The 15020-nt window shown below is 42.4% G+C and overlaps 1 protein-coding gene across 1 annotated transcript in view; it reads left to right on the top strand.

The window, feature by feature from the left end:
- LOC135702705 (uncharacterized) overlaps positions 1-15020 on the top strand; it is a 336139-nt gene that overhangs the window by 313092 nt on the left and 8027 nt on the right. Inside the window, exon 10 of the mRNA XM_065223739.1 lies at positions 6818-6990. Coding sequence (XP_065079811.1) covers positions 6818-6990 — 173 coding nt within the window. The remainder of the gene's footprint in view (positions 1-6817; positions 6991-15020) is intronic.

Below are 15020 nucleotides of genomic sequence, written 5' to 3'. Positions count from 1 at the left end.
ATCGATTTGGAAAATTCCTCTTCGATCCTTCAGATTCTTATAGTAATCTGCTTGGAAGTCGATTTGGATAATCGCATAATCGCACTTTTCAGTGCTCAACCTGTAAAAAATTTCTACCTTTTTCAACTCCTCTTATTCCTCTTCGATCCTTGTTTGGACCCTACCCGAGGTAATCCTTCTTGGATATCGATTTGGAAAATTCCTCTTCGATCCTTCAGATTCTTATAGTAATCTGCTTGGAAGTCGATTTGGATAAAAATTTACTGCCGCCATGGCGCCTAAACGCAAAAGAAAGGGGCAAACTCTTGACCCCCCTTCTGATGAAATTAATTTGAGTAATCAATTTGATTTGCTCACGGATGATGAGAATGATCCATCATCCAAGAAAAATTCTAGTAAACTTTCCCGGCTTAATGCCAAGAAAGAAAAGATTCCCCCTATTGTGATAACCACTACCGATTTCCATGCTCTTCGCATGGAACTTTTGAATTTCGTGAAAGTTAAGTTTTCACTACAAATTGGACGTCGGGGTGAATGCCGTGTATTGGCTGAAACCTTGGACGGATTTAAATGTCTTCTCAAGTATCTTACTGAGAAGAAACACAAATTGTTTACATACGACACCAAAACTGAACGTGTGTTCAAGGTTGTCATGAAAGGACTGCCCAGTGGTGAATCCCTGGATCAGATCAAAGATGAACTGGCAAAATTACTTGGAGTTGTGCCACTCCAAGTAATCAAAATGAAAATGAAATCCCGCCCTGGCGATTCGCGCAACGGGATTTCTAATGATTTTTATTTAGTTCACTTCAAGTCTAGTGAACTAAACAACCTTAAGGCCTTAGAAAAAGCTAGCCTTATGCTCCATGTCCGAGTGAAGTGGGAACACTTCAGGAAGACTGGAGGAAATTTCCAAAACCTCACTCAGTGCCGTAAGTGCCAGGGATGGGGTCACGGAACTAAAAATTGCTACATGCCAGCTAAATGCATGAATTGTGGTGATTCCTCTCACGCAAAGGATGACTGTCCTGTGAAGGAAGATCCTAAGAAATTTAAATGTTCAAATTGTGGTGAAAACCACAAATCCAATTTTTGGGAATGTAAGACTCGCAAAGCGATCCTACAATCTCGTTCTAACCGACAGGTAGGAAACGCTCCACGTTTCCGACCAGGTACAAATTCCTCTGCTGTTAACAACGGTCAGCGAGGAACAAATTCTACATTCGTACCCGTAGGTACAAATATCACCCCTGCTTCAAATGTTTCATCTGTACCTACTCCCCTCGCTGCTAACAATGTTCAGCGAGTTAATGGAGCTACCTATGCTGCTATTGCAGCGGGTAGAAATCAAAATACTAACCAACGTTCTAACGGAAATTTTGACAATTTTGACTTAGGAAGCATTACTGCCCCTAAAATGGAATTTTTACAGAATTCATTAATTGACATGATTTCTGATATGCTTAAATCTAACTCCATGTTTGATGCTATTCAAACTGGAGTAAAATTTGCTAATAATATTGTCATGACTTTAAAATTCAGTAATGGATTTTAAAGCATTAAACATTTTAAATTGGAACGCTCGATCTCTTAAAGATAATGAAGACGAGCTATTTAATTTTTTGAGAGTTCATAACGTGCATATTGCCGTTATAACTGAAACGTTCCTTAAACCTGACCATAAGGTTAAGAAGGACGCAAATTACTTGATTTATAGAAATGATCGTCTTGATGGACCCTGTGGCGGCGTTGCCATCATTATTCATAGACGAATCAAGCATAAAATTCTTTCTTCATTTGAAACCAAAGTTTTTGAAAGTTTGGGAGTTTCTGTTGAAACAAAATTTGGACAACTTACGTTTATAGCTGCCTATTTGCCATTCCAATGCGTAGGCCAGCAAAAGAATTTTCTCAAGGGTGACCTCCAGAAACTTACCCGTCATAGGTCTAAATTCTTCATTATTGGTGATTTTAATGCAAAACACCGCTCATGGAATAATGCTCAAAGCAATTCCAATGGTAATATTCTGTTTGATGATTGTTCTGCAGGTTATTACACTATTCAATATCCAAACAGCCCAACATGCTTTTCTTCTGCAAGAAATCCCTCAACTATTGATTTGGTCTTAACTGATTCATGTCATCTTTGTAGCCAATTGGTTACCCATGCTGACTTCGGTTCTGATCACCTTCCAGTAACTTTTGAAATATCCCAAGAAATAATTTCTAATCCCAACAGCTTTACTTTCAATTACCATAGGGCTGATTGGGAGCAATATCGAACATTTATGGAATATAACTTCGATCCAAACATTCCTTTGCAAACCAAAGATGAAATTAATTATGCTCTTGAATCTCTGACTACTTCTATAGTTGAAGCAAGAGCTGCCTCAGTACCAAAATGCGAGGTTAAATTCGATTCAATTATAATAGACGATGATCTTCAGCTCTTGATCCGTCTTAAAAATGTCCGTAGGAGACAATTTCAAAGAACACGCGATCCTGCCATGAAAGTTATCTGGCGCGATTTGCAAAAACAAATTAAAAAGCGATTCTCTGCCCTGAGGAACAAAACTTTTGAAAATAATGTTTCTAAATTAGACCCGAGTTCCAAACCCTTTTGGAAACTCACAAAAATTTTGAAAAAACCTCAAAAGCCAATTCCAGCGCTTAAAGAAGGTGGTAAAATTTTGATCACAAATTTGGAAAAAGCTCAGAAACTTGCTAAGCAATTCGAGAGTTCCCATAATTTCAGTTTGGGTCTTACTAGTCCTATTGAGAATCAGGTTGCTCGGGATTTTCTGAATATTTTCTCTCGGGAAAATATTTTTGATGATTCCTGGGGGACTGATTTGGACGAAGTAAGGTCTATAACTAAAAAATTTCAAAATATGAAAGCTCCAGGTGATGATGGAATTTTCTATATCCTCATCAAAAAACTCCCAGAGAGTACCTTGTCTTTCCTGGTAAAATTATTTAACAGATGTTTCCATTTGGCATACTTTCCTGATAAATGGAAAAATGCAAAAGTTGTTCCAATTTTGAAGCCGGATAAAAATCCAGCTGAAGCTTCTAGCTACCGTCCAATAAGTTTGCTTTCTTCAATAAGTAAACTTTTTGAAAAAATAATTTTGAATAGAATGATGCTTCACATCAATACGAACTCAATTTTTGCAGATGAGCAGTTTGGATTTCGCCATGGGCATTCAACTACTCATCAACTCTTGAGAGTTACCAATTTAATTCGTTCAAACAAATCTGAAGGCCACTCAACTGGAGTTGCTCTTCTAGACATAGAAAAAGCATTCGACAGTGTTTGGCATGAAGGTTTGATTGCTTAATTGAAAAAGTTTAATTTTCCACTTTACATTATGAAATTAGTTCAAAATTATTTAACTGACAGAACTCTGCAGGTAAATTATCAAAATTCCAAATCTAATCGACTACCTGTTAGAGCAGGAGTTCCTCAGGGTAGCATTCTTGGGCCTATATTGTATAACATTTTCACTTCGGACCTCCCTGATTTGCCTCAGGGTTGCCACAAATCTTTGTTCGCTGATGACACAGGCATTTCCGCTAAAGGAAGAAGTCTTCGTGTTATTTGCAGCAGACTTCAGAAAAGTTTAGATATTTTCTCTTCTTATTTACAAAAATGGAAGATTTCTCCCAACGCTTCCAAAACTCAACTTATAATATTTCCACACAAGCCTAGAGCTTCCTTTTTGAAACCTAGTAGTAGTCACATAGTCACTATGAACGGAGTTCCAATTTCCTGGTCAAACCAAGTGAAATATCTTGGATTAATACTTGACCATAAATTAACTTTTAAAGATCACATTGAGGGCATTCAAGCCAAATGTAACAAATATATAAAATGTTTGTATCCTCTTATTAACAGGAAATCCAAACTTTGCCTGACGAATAAACTTCTAATATTTAAACAAGTTTTTAGACCGGCCATGCTTTACGCTGTACCAATATGGTCTAGTTGCTGCACTACCAGGAAAAAAGCACTTCAAAGGATTCAGAACAAAATTCTGAAGATGATTTTGAAGTTGCCTCCCTGGTTCAGTACTACCGAAGTACATAGAATTTCGAATGTTGAGACTTTAGCACAAATGTCCAACAAAATAATTAATAATTTCCGGCAAAAATCGTTACAATCCTCAATTGCAACGATTAATTCCCTTTATACTTAGATAAGATTTAGTTTTAGTTATTTAGTTTTAAGCTATCAATTGTTATACTGACATGCAGGTTTAAAAAAACCTGTTTAAAATACTGAATTGCCAAGACAGGAACAATGTAAAAACACTTAGATATATATCATAACAATTAAGGCTGGTAAGTTACTGTAGTAACTGGAGCACCTAGGTTAAAAATGAAATGTAATTTATTTTGAATTTGGAACAAATAAAGAGTTAAAAAAAAAAAAAAAAAAAAAAAAAAACTCATATAAGTCGAATAAAAGCTTTTCGACATATCTTATACAACACCAGTAGTTCAATGTTGAGGTTGAATAAATTCTCCAGATTTGTGTGAACAAAGCCTGAACAGAAGTTATTATTAAAAATAGTACAAGTACTATTAAGCATGCAGTTGAATGAAATGGCCAAGAAGTCGTTTCTTCAATAGACGATTGTTTGTTGGGTAGTGCCCAAGCCTCGGCACGTGTAATTGCTGTTCTACTTATTCTGTGCTGTCCACCGAAGATAAACTCGTTGGCCTCCGAATCAGTTCTTATTGTGAACTGTTTGCTGGTGAGGTAGTACATAAAGCGTTCCACTCCCCATACGATTGCAAGAGCTTCCCTCTGGGTCTGTGGATACCTTTGCTCAGCTACAGTAAGAGCTTTGGATGCGCACGCTATTATACGTGGATCTCCTGAGCGACTGAATTGGACAAGAACCGCACCTATGCCAACCGATGATGCATCTACATAAAGCTCTGTTTCTTCTCGATGGTCAAAATATCCCAGCTTAACGACTGATGTCAACGCTTCTGTCTTTAGATACGCAAACTCTTCTTCTTCCTCTTGCGTTCAATAGAACACCTTAGATTTTGGAAGTGATCTTAGTTTTTCGGTCTTCTCCGCTCTGTTCACAATGAATCGCTCCGTGAAGTTAATCAGACCTAGGAAGCTTTTTACTTCCGGTATAGATTCCGGTCTACGAAAACTTTCAATGGCCTTCCGTTTTTCATCGTCTATGCTCCAACTATCATTGGATAATCGGAATTCAATAAACTTCTTAGAAGATAGTCGGTCGTAGCTTATTGTTCTTTCAGGGGCACGATAGCCTAAGAGCGGCCGTTTTTGCTTACTGAGGAGAAGACCGTGGGTTAGAACCCAAGCCCCTTTACATTACTGAGTTGATTCGGTCACGTCGTTAGCTGATTCCTTGTAGCACGTCGAGGGTTCGTTACCCAAAATGGAGGGTGGTTTATAAGAAATTTAACACTTTTTTTCAAAATGAAGCTCCCTAATACACACACACACAATTCAACCACAATCCGCCAATGGTGCAGGCTTTTGAATGCCGACTGTTGCGGAGCATTTGTCTGATTCGATTTTCCACCCAAAAACCATTTACGGACAAAGCTTCAAGCCAACAACAACGGTGCGCAATTGTTCTGCAAAGCGACAACAGTTTTCGGAATATTTAAACAAAACCATAGAAGAGTCCAACCAACTTTCACACCAACCGCGAAGCCATCATCGTTTGCGTTGGCTGACGTTGGAATTTTCATGACGTTCAACGATGCTTTTTTGGTGTTTCACTGTTTCATGTGTACTGGCAAAATATGGAATCGTTTTTCCGGACCTGGGACCAGGAACCAGGAAATGCAGCGGAAGCATAGCCTAGCAAAGTTTACGGCAAATAGAGTGAGAGACCGAAAACAACTGCGCGGGATGCTGCCCGGTGGCGGTGAATGGTAAAAGTTCACAAAATAACAACTCAGTTTTACATGAACGATTCCAATTGCGATTGTTTCTGTTTTGTTGCCCGTTGAATACGGTCCTAGAAATGGGGGAAAAGGGATGCTGATGAAGCTCGAATCGTTTGCAATGTTTGTTTGTTTGTTCGTAATTATAGACCGGTTCATAAATTTTAGATAACTCTCAATTTACATCATCAGAAATGAGCCGTTTGAGCTAATTTTCCAAAATTATGAATAGTTATGAATGGATTAAATCTCACCAAAAATTCAGGTTATTGTTAACTGAACCAACCTAAATACGTCCACACTGAAACAGTCGAGAGTCATTTAAGCATGAAATCATGTTTTTTTCACGAATGAATCGAAGAACGAACGGAAACGGACGATGCCATTTTTGTTTTGTTCGCACATGTTCGTGCAGCAGTTGGTAGGGCATTTGAAGCCGTTCTTGAGAAAGGTAAAAAAAAAAGTTACCTTGGAGAGTATTTATCATCCTGTTTGAAGTTCAACGATAGAAAACCCGAAAAAATACATGGACGAGGTTTTCCGGTTTGGGAACATGGAAAGTTGCTGTTGAATCCGATGTGTTTTTTCTTATTCTTTTCAAAATACATAACCTAGAAAACAGAAACAGAAACAAAACCGAAAAAGTACACGACCAACAGCCCGGGGAATGCAGGAAGCTCTGGAGTCAAGTTGATTCGAAGTTGTGCTGCTCGTGTATGAATTCAACGAGGTTGGCTCTCATTTTTGGATACATACTTGCGAAAAGTATCGTGTATGTCTTGATTTTTTTTTTGTTGGATCAGTAAAACACGCAAAACAAGATTCTTAAAATCGCTTATTCCCCTTCCATTTCTCTCTCACTCAATTTCAGGGGTCCGGAGATGCTGATTGCGTTCCATTCGAGTCCGTTTTCGGCCCCGCTGCAGTCCGGCCAGTCCAATCGGGGCTTCGAGCTGGATGTGGACATTCTGTTTGCCGATTCGGACTCCTACGACTTTGCCCAGGGAAACAAGTGCGAGTTTCACATCAATGCGTCCAATCCAGGTAAGACTTTTCGCCGTAAGTATTTGCAGACAGAGATGAAAATGATCAAGTCATTTATAACTGACAATGCAGTACAGTCAGTGATGTTCATTGAATTTGCTGAAATTAAGAACACGCACACGGCGTGTGGCGTAAAAATCGTTTTCAAGTGTAATGTTTGTTTCGTCGCCAACGACAAGGACAATCGTCGCCAAAATGAAATGTGTTTTTGCTAAAATAAAAATCTTTTCATCTTCGGTTTTCAACCAAAAATCTGAGATGCTATCTGTATTTATGATGCATAAAAAATTTTAGAATAGAGATTTTTGTATTGCACTACGTTTTAGATCGACATAAATCTGACATAAAATTGCGTATATGATAGTAATAGAATTGTTCTCATACTCTTTTCCATGATATCAAATCAAGTTATCGTCGAGTTCGGTCATTTTTACGTTGCATTTCCGATAGTGCACCGCGAAGTCAGCGATTCAAATTTCAATCACCACCTCGAAGTGCAAATAATCGAAAAGACCCACGCCGCGAGTGACCGATATTAGTGAAACAAAAGTGCTGTGTAATAAGTGAGCGAGAGAATGAGAACACGTTACAACGAGGTTTGTAATACATTGCCCTCGCGATTAACATAGCATTTCGCTGTGTTTCAGAAAATTGTGGCACCTGTACCAAACTGAAGTGAATTAGTCAGACTAGTGACTTCCAACGTCCAATTTTACATTAGTGATATAGGAAGATCAGTTACACCAGCGAGAAATATCGCTATGATTTGTAGTCGTATACGAGGTTGTTTGTACAATCTGTACACTAGTTCTTCTACTGCACCCAGCGACATAAACTAACGATATTCATAAGATTGACTTATGCTTTTTAGCCAGAAGAAATCGGTATGAATTTCGTGAGTGAACGCCACTTCCACTGTTTGAAGGGGCATGTGCGTGTGTGTGATGATGGTACCGTTCATCTGCAAACCAGTTTTCTTAATCGATCCTTCAATAGCAATGTTGTATAATAATTTTTATAGTGCATCATCCTGATTCAACCCATCTTAAGTACTGAATGAGCTCAAAATCTCATATATAACCCATACATATGACTTCGATCCATCAAGCACTGTATGACTCAATATAAGCAGAAAACTATGTCCTAGCTCAATATGCCAAAGGTCAAGTCACTTCACTAAATGGTACGTGAAATCAATTAAAATATTGTTAGTCTGCAAACTGTATTCCTAAGATTCGTCAATGATTTGAGAAAGGAATCTTCCAACGGTCTCTATCCGTGAACTACTAGTACGACTCTACAAGAATTGTGTTCGCGAATGCCGTCTTGTGACAGTCATCAGAGCGTCATTGTAGTGGCACCTTTTGAGTTAAACCATCAGTGTCACTCCTTATTTAAACCACTCCAACTCATATCCAGGAGATCTTTTGCTTCGATCATAGTCACCACTCTCCTTCTATCGAGCACATCTTCAGAGTGTCACGTACTGATACATATTCATCCTGGATGCAACCCTCCTGTACCTTTACGGGTGAATCTCCGATTTCACATAGCGTTGCGTCAGATAGGGATAATCAAAATTGAAACGTACATTCGCTCATTAAGAAAAACTTGCGAGGACTTGCTGAGGTTACCACATACCATTGTGTATGTTGCCAAGTATCCCATCTATGGGAGAAACTTCAGTAAACAAGTAATTTGCGCTTTAGTTCTACTTTTTTTTTGACGGTTCAACGGCTATCTCTTGCCACTAACGTACTCTTACTGAGCGTACCGTCAGTGAAGGAGTAGTTCCTTCAATGAACGTTTTATACTAGTAGGTAAACAAGGCTTAGTGACCGTCTCGAATCACCACCACTCTTCACCGGGTGTCCCGCCTCGTGACAGAGTTATTTATTGTTCCTATGGGCGTCCCACACCATAAGGCAACTGTTTCAGTGTTCGTCCCGAAGTACTCAAATCCTGCTGCTATTGTTGCTGCTGTTCCTTCTTAACGTCTGTCTCCTCCAAAATTCGTTACATGTGTTTTGATCTATTGTGGTGTATCCTCTTTTTACTATTTGCCGTGTGTTTTGATGATCAACCACTATGTAGAGTGATCTTCATCATTGATCATCGGCATTATCCCAATATGGAATTGCACTTCGAATGAAGTTTACAACTTTATTGGGTATACTGGTCCAAATTTCTTCAGGTACGGTGAGTCCTTTATCAAGAAATCTGCATCGTTTATTAAATAAAGCAGTGCAATCACACAATAAATGTTCAGAGCTTTCGCTCTCCAAATAACAAAAGCGACATCTATCGTCGCTAAGCTTTCCAATTTTTTTAAAATGATATTTACTAGGACAATGTCCTGTTATTAATCCAGTGTAGGTGCTAGCTTAAGCTTAACCAGATTCCTAATGATCAGCTGATCGGATTGCCTACAGAAATCTCTGAACCGTTGGGTGGTAGCTGTTCTCCGTAACTCCAGCGTCGTAAGACCAGCCAGGCGATGGACCTCTTCTTCTTCTTATTCGCATTTCAACCTTATTGCTTAGCGCATATTAGCTTATTGCGTGCTCTCAACTTAGTGTTCTAAATGCACTTCCACAGTTATTAATTGAGAGCTTTCGATGCCAATACCAATGCATGAATTTGTATATTGTGTGGCAAGTCGAGAAAATTTCCAACCCGAAAGATTCCCTCGACCGGACCGGGAATCGAACCCGCCGCCTCCGGCTTGGTAATACCGTGCCTTTACTGACTAGGCTATGAGGCCCCAGCCATGGACCGATGGGCGATGGACCTCAGAGTTCATCATTCGTGAAGGACTGTTGAGGATCATTCTCAAAGCTTTTTTTGGATCCTTTTTAATTTGAGGTGATGGGAATTAGCACTACTCTCCTATATTGGCACCCCGTATTCTATTACAGGAAAGATTATTTGCTTATAGACAGCAAGCTTGTTTCTCAGGGACCGAGTGGATCGCCTGTTGATGGGTGGATATATGGATTTCATCAGGATGTTACATTTGGTTTTTGTTTTGTCAATGTGTTCCCTGAAAAGCAGCTTGCTGTCGAGTGTATAGCCGAGGTATACTACCTCTTTTGATCATTCCACCACTGTGCCGTTCAAGTTGATGTTATTATTCTCAGACGGAACAAGTCTGGGTGATTTGGAATGAGGAAAGATGATGACCTGCGTCTTTGCCGCGTTGATACGGATCTTCCAGCTGTTGAAGTATTCTGACAGGACATTTAGGCCTCTCTGAAGTTTGGCGGTCAGAGCTCCGATGACCTTACCCTTAAATATTATGGATGTGTCATCTGCGAACAGTGACAACAATCCACCATCAGGAAGAGCCGGCATATCGGAGGTGAACAGGTTGAACAAGATGGGGCCAAGGGTGCTTCCCTGTGGGACACCCGCACCGATATGGAAAGCATCCGATGAGAGACTTTAAATGTCCTGTCCGTGAGGTAATTTATAATTATCTTCACTAGGAAGATTGGAAGACCGTATCGCTACCATTTGTAGACAAGGCCATCATGCCAAACTTTGTCGAACGCTTTTTCAACGTCCAAAAATGCCATGGCAGATGTTTTGGATACAGACTTGTTCCGTCTGAGAATGTTTGTTACTCGAGTGAGCTGGTGAACAGTCGAGCGACCGTTACGGAAGCCAAACTGCTCCTCGAGTAATATGTTGTTTTCCTCGGCAGATGCCAAGAGTTGACGGTAGACTACTCTTTCGAACAGCTTGGATAACCCTGAGAGAAGGCTGATGGGTCGGTAATTTGAAGGAGAGGATGGATCTTTCCCAGCTGACTTCCAGCACGAGGGGAAGTAGCCAAGTCTTAGGCACTGATTAAAAATCAGTGCCAGATGGTTGAAGAATCTGGAACTCAGGTGTTTGAGTTCCAGATTCAGAATTTGGTCGAAACCTGGGGCCTTCATATTTTTAAATGATTTGGTATAGGCCAACAGTTCGTCAGCCGTAATCACAGATTCCACAGGAAAGATGTTAGGAATTCGATGGAGGTTGGTTGAATTTACTGCAATTGCAGTATCGTATGAACTAGGCATGTTCAGTCCGAGATTATGCGAGCTGACGAAATGTTGACCTATAGCATCAACCTTCTCTTCAGGGGTTATCAGATGAGCAACTGAATCATTGTGTTGATTCAACGGTACAAATGGGGGAATGGGTCTTGGCATATTTTTAAGGATTTTGGTTAGCTTCCAGAAGGGCTTTGCACAATTTGGGAGATAGCTCATGCCACTACCCCACCCCCAGAGCAGGTGCGGTCAAGTCTGACGAGCGGGAAGTCGGGAAGGAATACGTTCAGTTCGAGCTTCAAGTGCGTCTCGGTGATAATAGCAATGTCGAGCTCCTTGGTGTTGAGGAAATTGAGTAGCTCTCTATGCTTATTCGTCAGCGAGCAACTTACTTAACAATCAGGCTAAGGCCTTGTTGTCCTCTGCTGTCCGAAGAAGTCGTCTCCACTCTACTCGATCCATGGCCACAGTTCGCCAGCCTCGTAGTCTGCGAAGGGTCCGCAGGTCACCTTCTACTTGGTCGATCCACCTTGCCCGCTGCGCGCCTCTTCTTCTTGTTCCTGTTGGGTCGCTTTCTAGAACCATTTTCACTGGGTCGTCGTGCGACATTCTTATGACGTGCCCAGCCCACCGTAGTCGCCCAATTTTTGCAATGTGGACGATGGATGGTTCTCCCAGCAGCTGGTGCAATTCGTGGTTCATTCGCCGTCTCCACGTTCCGTCATCCATCTGCACTCCACCGTAGATGGTACGCAACACCTTCCGTTCGAAAACACCAAGGGCGCGTTGGTCCTCCACGAGCATAGTCCAGGTCTCGTGGCCGTAGAGAACCACCGGTCTAATCAGCGTCTTGTAGACAGTCAACTTCGTGCGGTGGAGAATTTTATTCGACTGGAGCGTCCTCCGGAGTCCAAAGTAGGCACGATTCCCTGCCATAATGCGTCTTTGAATTTCTCTGCTGGTATCATTTTGGGCGGTCACCAGTGAGCCCAAATACACGAACTCATCGACCACCTCGATTTCGTCACCGTCAATCTGGGTGGGAGGCTAACATTGTCTTCCCTAGAACCTCTTCCTTTCATGTATTTTGTCTTTGATGCGTTAATGGCAAGTCCAATCCGTCTAGCTTCAGCCTCCAGTCTGATGTACGTTTCCGCCATCATCTCAAAGTTCCGTGCCATAATGTCAATGTCATCGGCGAAGCCAAGGAGCTGGATGAACTTCCTGAATATCGTGCCACTCGTGTCTATCCCAGCTCTTCTGATCACACCTTCTAACGCAATGTTGAACAGCAGACACGAAAGTCCATCACCCTGCCGTAACCCCCTTCGAGATTCAAAGGGACTCGAGAGTGTCCCCGATACTCGAACAACGCACATCACTCGATCCATCGTCGCCTTGACCAATCGCGTCAGTTTATCCGGAAGTCCGTACTCGTGCATAATCTGCCATAGCAGATCTCGATCGATTGTGTCGTATGCGGATTTGAAATCGATGAACAAATGATGTGTGGGCACGTTGTATTCGCAGCATTTCTGCAGAACCTGCCGAATCGCGAAAATTTGGTCCGTGGTAGCGCGGGCACCCATGAATCCCACCTGGTATTGCCCCACGAACTCTCTTGCATATGGTGACAGACGGCGGCATAGAATTTGGGAGAGTACCTTGTAGGCGGCGCTCAGCAGTGTGATCGCGCGATAGTTGCAGCAATCCAACTTGTCGTCCTTTTTGTAGATTGGGCATACGACACCTTCCATCCACTCCTCCGGTAATATCTCCTCCTCCCAAATCTTGACAATTACCTAGTGCAGCGCTCTAGCCAGTGCTTCACCACCGTATTTTAATAGCTCACTTGGTAGTTGATCTACACCAGTTCCTTTGTTGTTCTTCAGCCGACCGATCTCCTCTTCAACTTCTTGAAGATCAGGGGCCGGTAGCCTGTCGTCTTCTGCGCGTGCTCCAAGGTCTGTTGCCGTGCCACCTTCGTTTTCTGCTGCTTAACCGTTGAGGTGCTCGTCATAGTACTGCTTCCACCTCTCAATCACCTCACACTCGTTCGTGAGAAGGTTACCGTCCAAGTCCTTGCACATATCGGCTTGCGGCACGAAGCTTTTGCGCGAACTATTTAGCTTCTCGTAGAACTTCCGTGTGTCGTTTACGCGGTACAGATTTTCCATCACCTCGCGATCTCAGTCTTCCGGCTGACGCTTCTTCCTTCGGAAAACCGAGTTTTGTCTGTTCCGCGCTTGTCTGTATCGCTCCACATTCAATCTCGTGTGGTGTTGCAGCATTCTCGCCCGTGCTGCATTCTTCTCCTCTACTAACAGTTTGCATTCGTCGTCAAACCAGTCATTTCTTCGGTCCGGGATCGCAATACCTAGTGCCGCTGCAGCAGTACTACCTATGGCTGAACGGATGTCCCTCCAGCCATCTTCAAAAGAAGCTGCGCCAAGCTGCTCTTCCGTGGGTAGTGCAACTTCCAGCTGCTGCGCGTAGTCCTGGGCAACTCCGGCGTCCCGTAGTTGCTCAATGTTGGGTCGCGGCGTTCGACTTCGACGTGTGTTATGCACCGTCGAGAGTTTTGAGCGCATGTATACTGCAACTAGGTAGAAGGTCCGAATCTATGTTCGCACTGCGGTACGTGCGGACGTTGATAATGTCGGAGAAGAATTTCCCGTCGATTAGAACGTGATCGATTTGGTTTTCTGTGTGTTGGTCAGGTGATCTCCGGGTGGCTTTGTGGATATCCTTGCGGGGGAAAAAGGTACTTCGAACTACCATACCCCGAGAGGCTGCAAAGTTCACGCATCGTTGGCCGTTGTCGTTCGATACGGCATGCAGGCTGTTTGGCCCGATTGCCGGTCTATACATTGCCTCCCGCTCAGGTAGGGTTCATGTCGCCAATAACGATTTTGACGTCCCGTTGCGAACAGCCGTCGTACACCTGCTCCAGCTGCGCATAGAACGCTTCTTTCTCGTCGTCGGGTCTCCCTTCGTTTGGGCAGTGCACGTTGATGATACTGTAGTTGAAGAAACGGCCCTTAATCCTCAACTTGCACATCCTCGCTTTGATCGGCTGCCAACCAATCAGGCGTTGGTGCATTTTACCCAGCACTACAAAGTTGGTTCCCAGCTCGTTGGTGGTGCCACAGCTCTGGTAGAAAGTAGTTCAGATCGAGTCTTGCAGGTTCGCAGGATGACGATCATCTCTGCAACCAGCGTTACTAGTTCTTCCGATGCGAAAGTTGATTCGTCAACTAAATCGCTTGAGGCAACACGGGCATACGATAGGCAGAAACATGAGCAGAGCCGCTGCGGCAGTGAGGCGATGCTGAGCTGAGGGAGCGGCTCGTTGATTGTTGATGGTTAGCGGTGGAAGATTTGGGACAAGGCGACGAGGCTGGATTGCCGGGTATTGTTCATCCATGATGGCTGGTGGTGTGCGTTGGTTTCGATGACGGCCTGGCAGGTTGCTAGTTGCCACCTTCTTCCTGATGTTGATGAATTCTGTTCGCTTGGGGCAGTCCCGAGTAGTGGCACGGTGAGTACCACCGCAATTCATGCACTTTGGCTCGGTGTCATCAGCTTGAACACAGATCGCTGTCAAGTTGGCCATAGTACACTTTTCGTAACGCTGTTGATTTTGTTTTGACGTAGGACTACGTATGTAATTTCTGTATGGGAATACACTTTGTGAAAAATGAAAATGGAACATGTAACAAAATTATGAAAGATTTTGAACATTAATAACTCAGCTGCCCCTGAACCAATTTCAATAACTTTATCGCCAATCGATCAGAAATATTTCTACGCATCTGCTAAAATTAAGACTTTATCATTTTTCAAAATGTTACTATTGAAAATTGCACGAATGTGCCACTGTTGCTATGATCATAAAAATTATCACCAATTGCCTACGAAAAGTAATTTCCCTAACAAGATTTCAAAGTTGAATTCCCCCGGTCTCACCAAACGGTGTTTATTCAA

This window comes from Ochlerotatus camptorhynchus, unplaced genomic scaffold (assembly GCF_037179485.1).
Source record: "Ochlerotatus camptorhynchus isolate MF236.1 unplaced genomic scaffold, CSIRO-AGI_Acam_v1.1 ptg000196l, whole genome shotgun sequence".
NCBI lineage: Eukaryota > Metazoa > Arthropoda > Insecta > Diptera > Culicidae > Ochlerotatus > Ochlerotatus camptorhynchus.
This window is presented reverse-complemented; position numbering and strand designations above follow the sequence as displayed.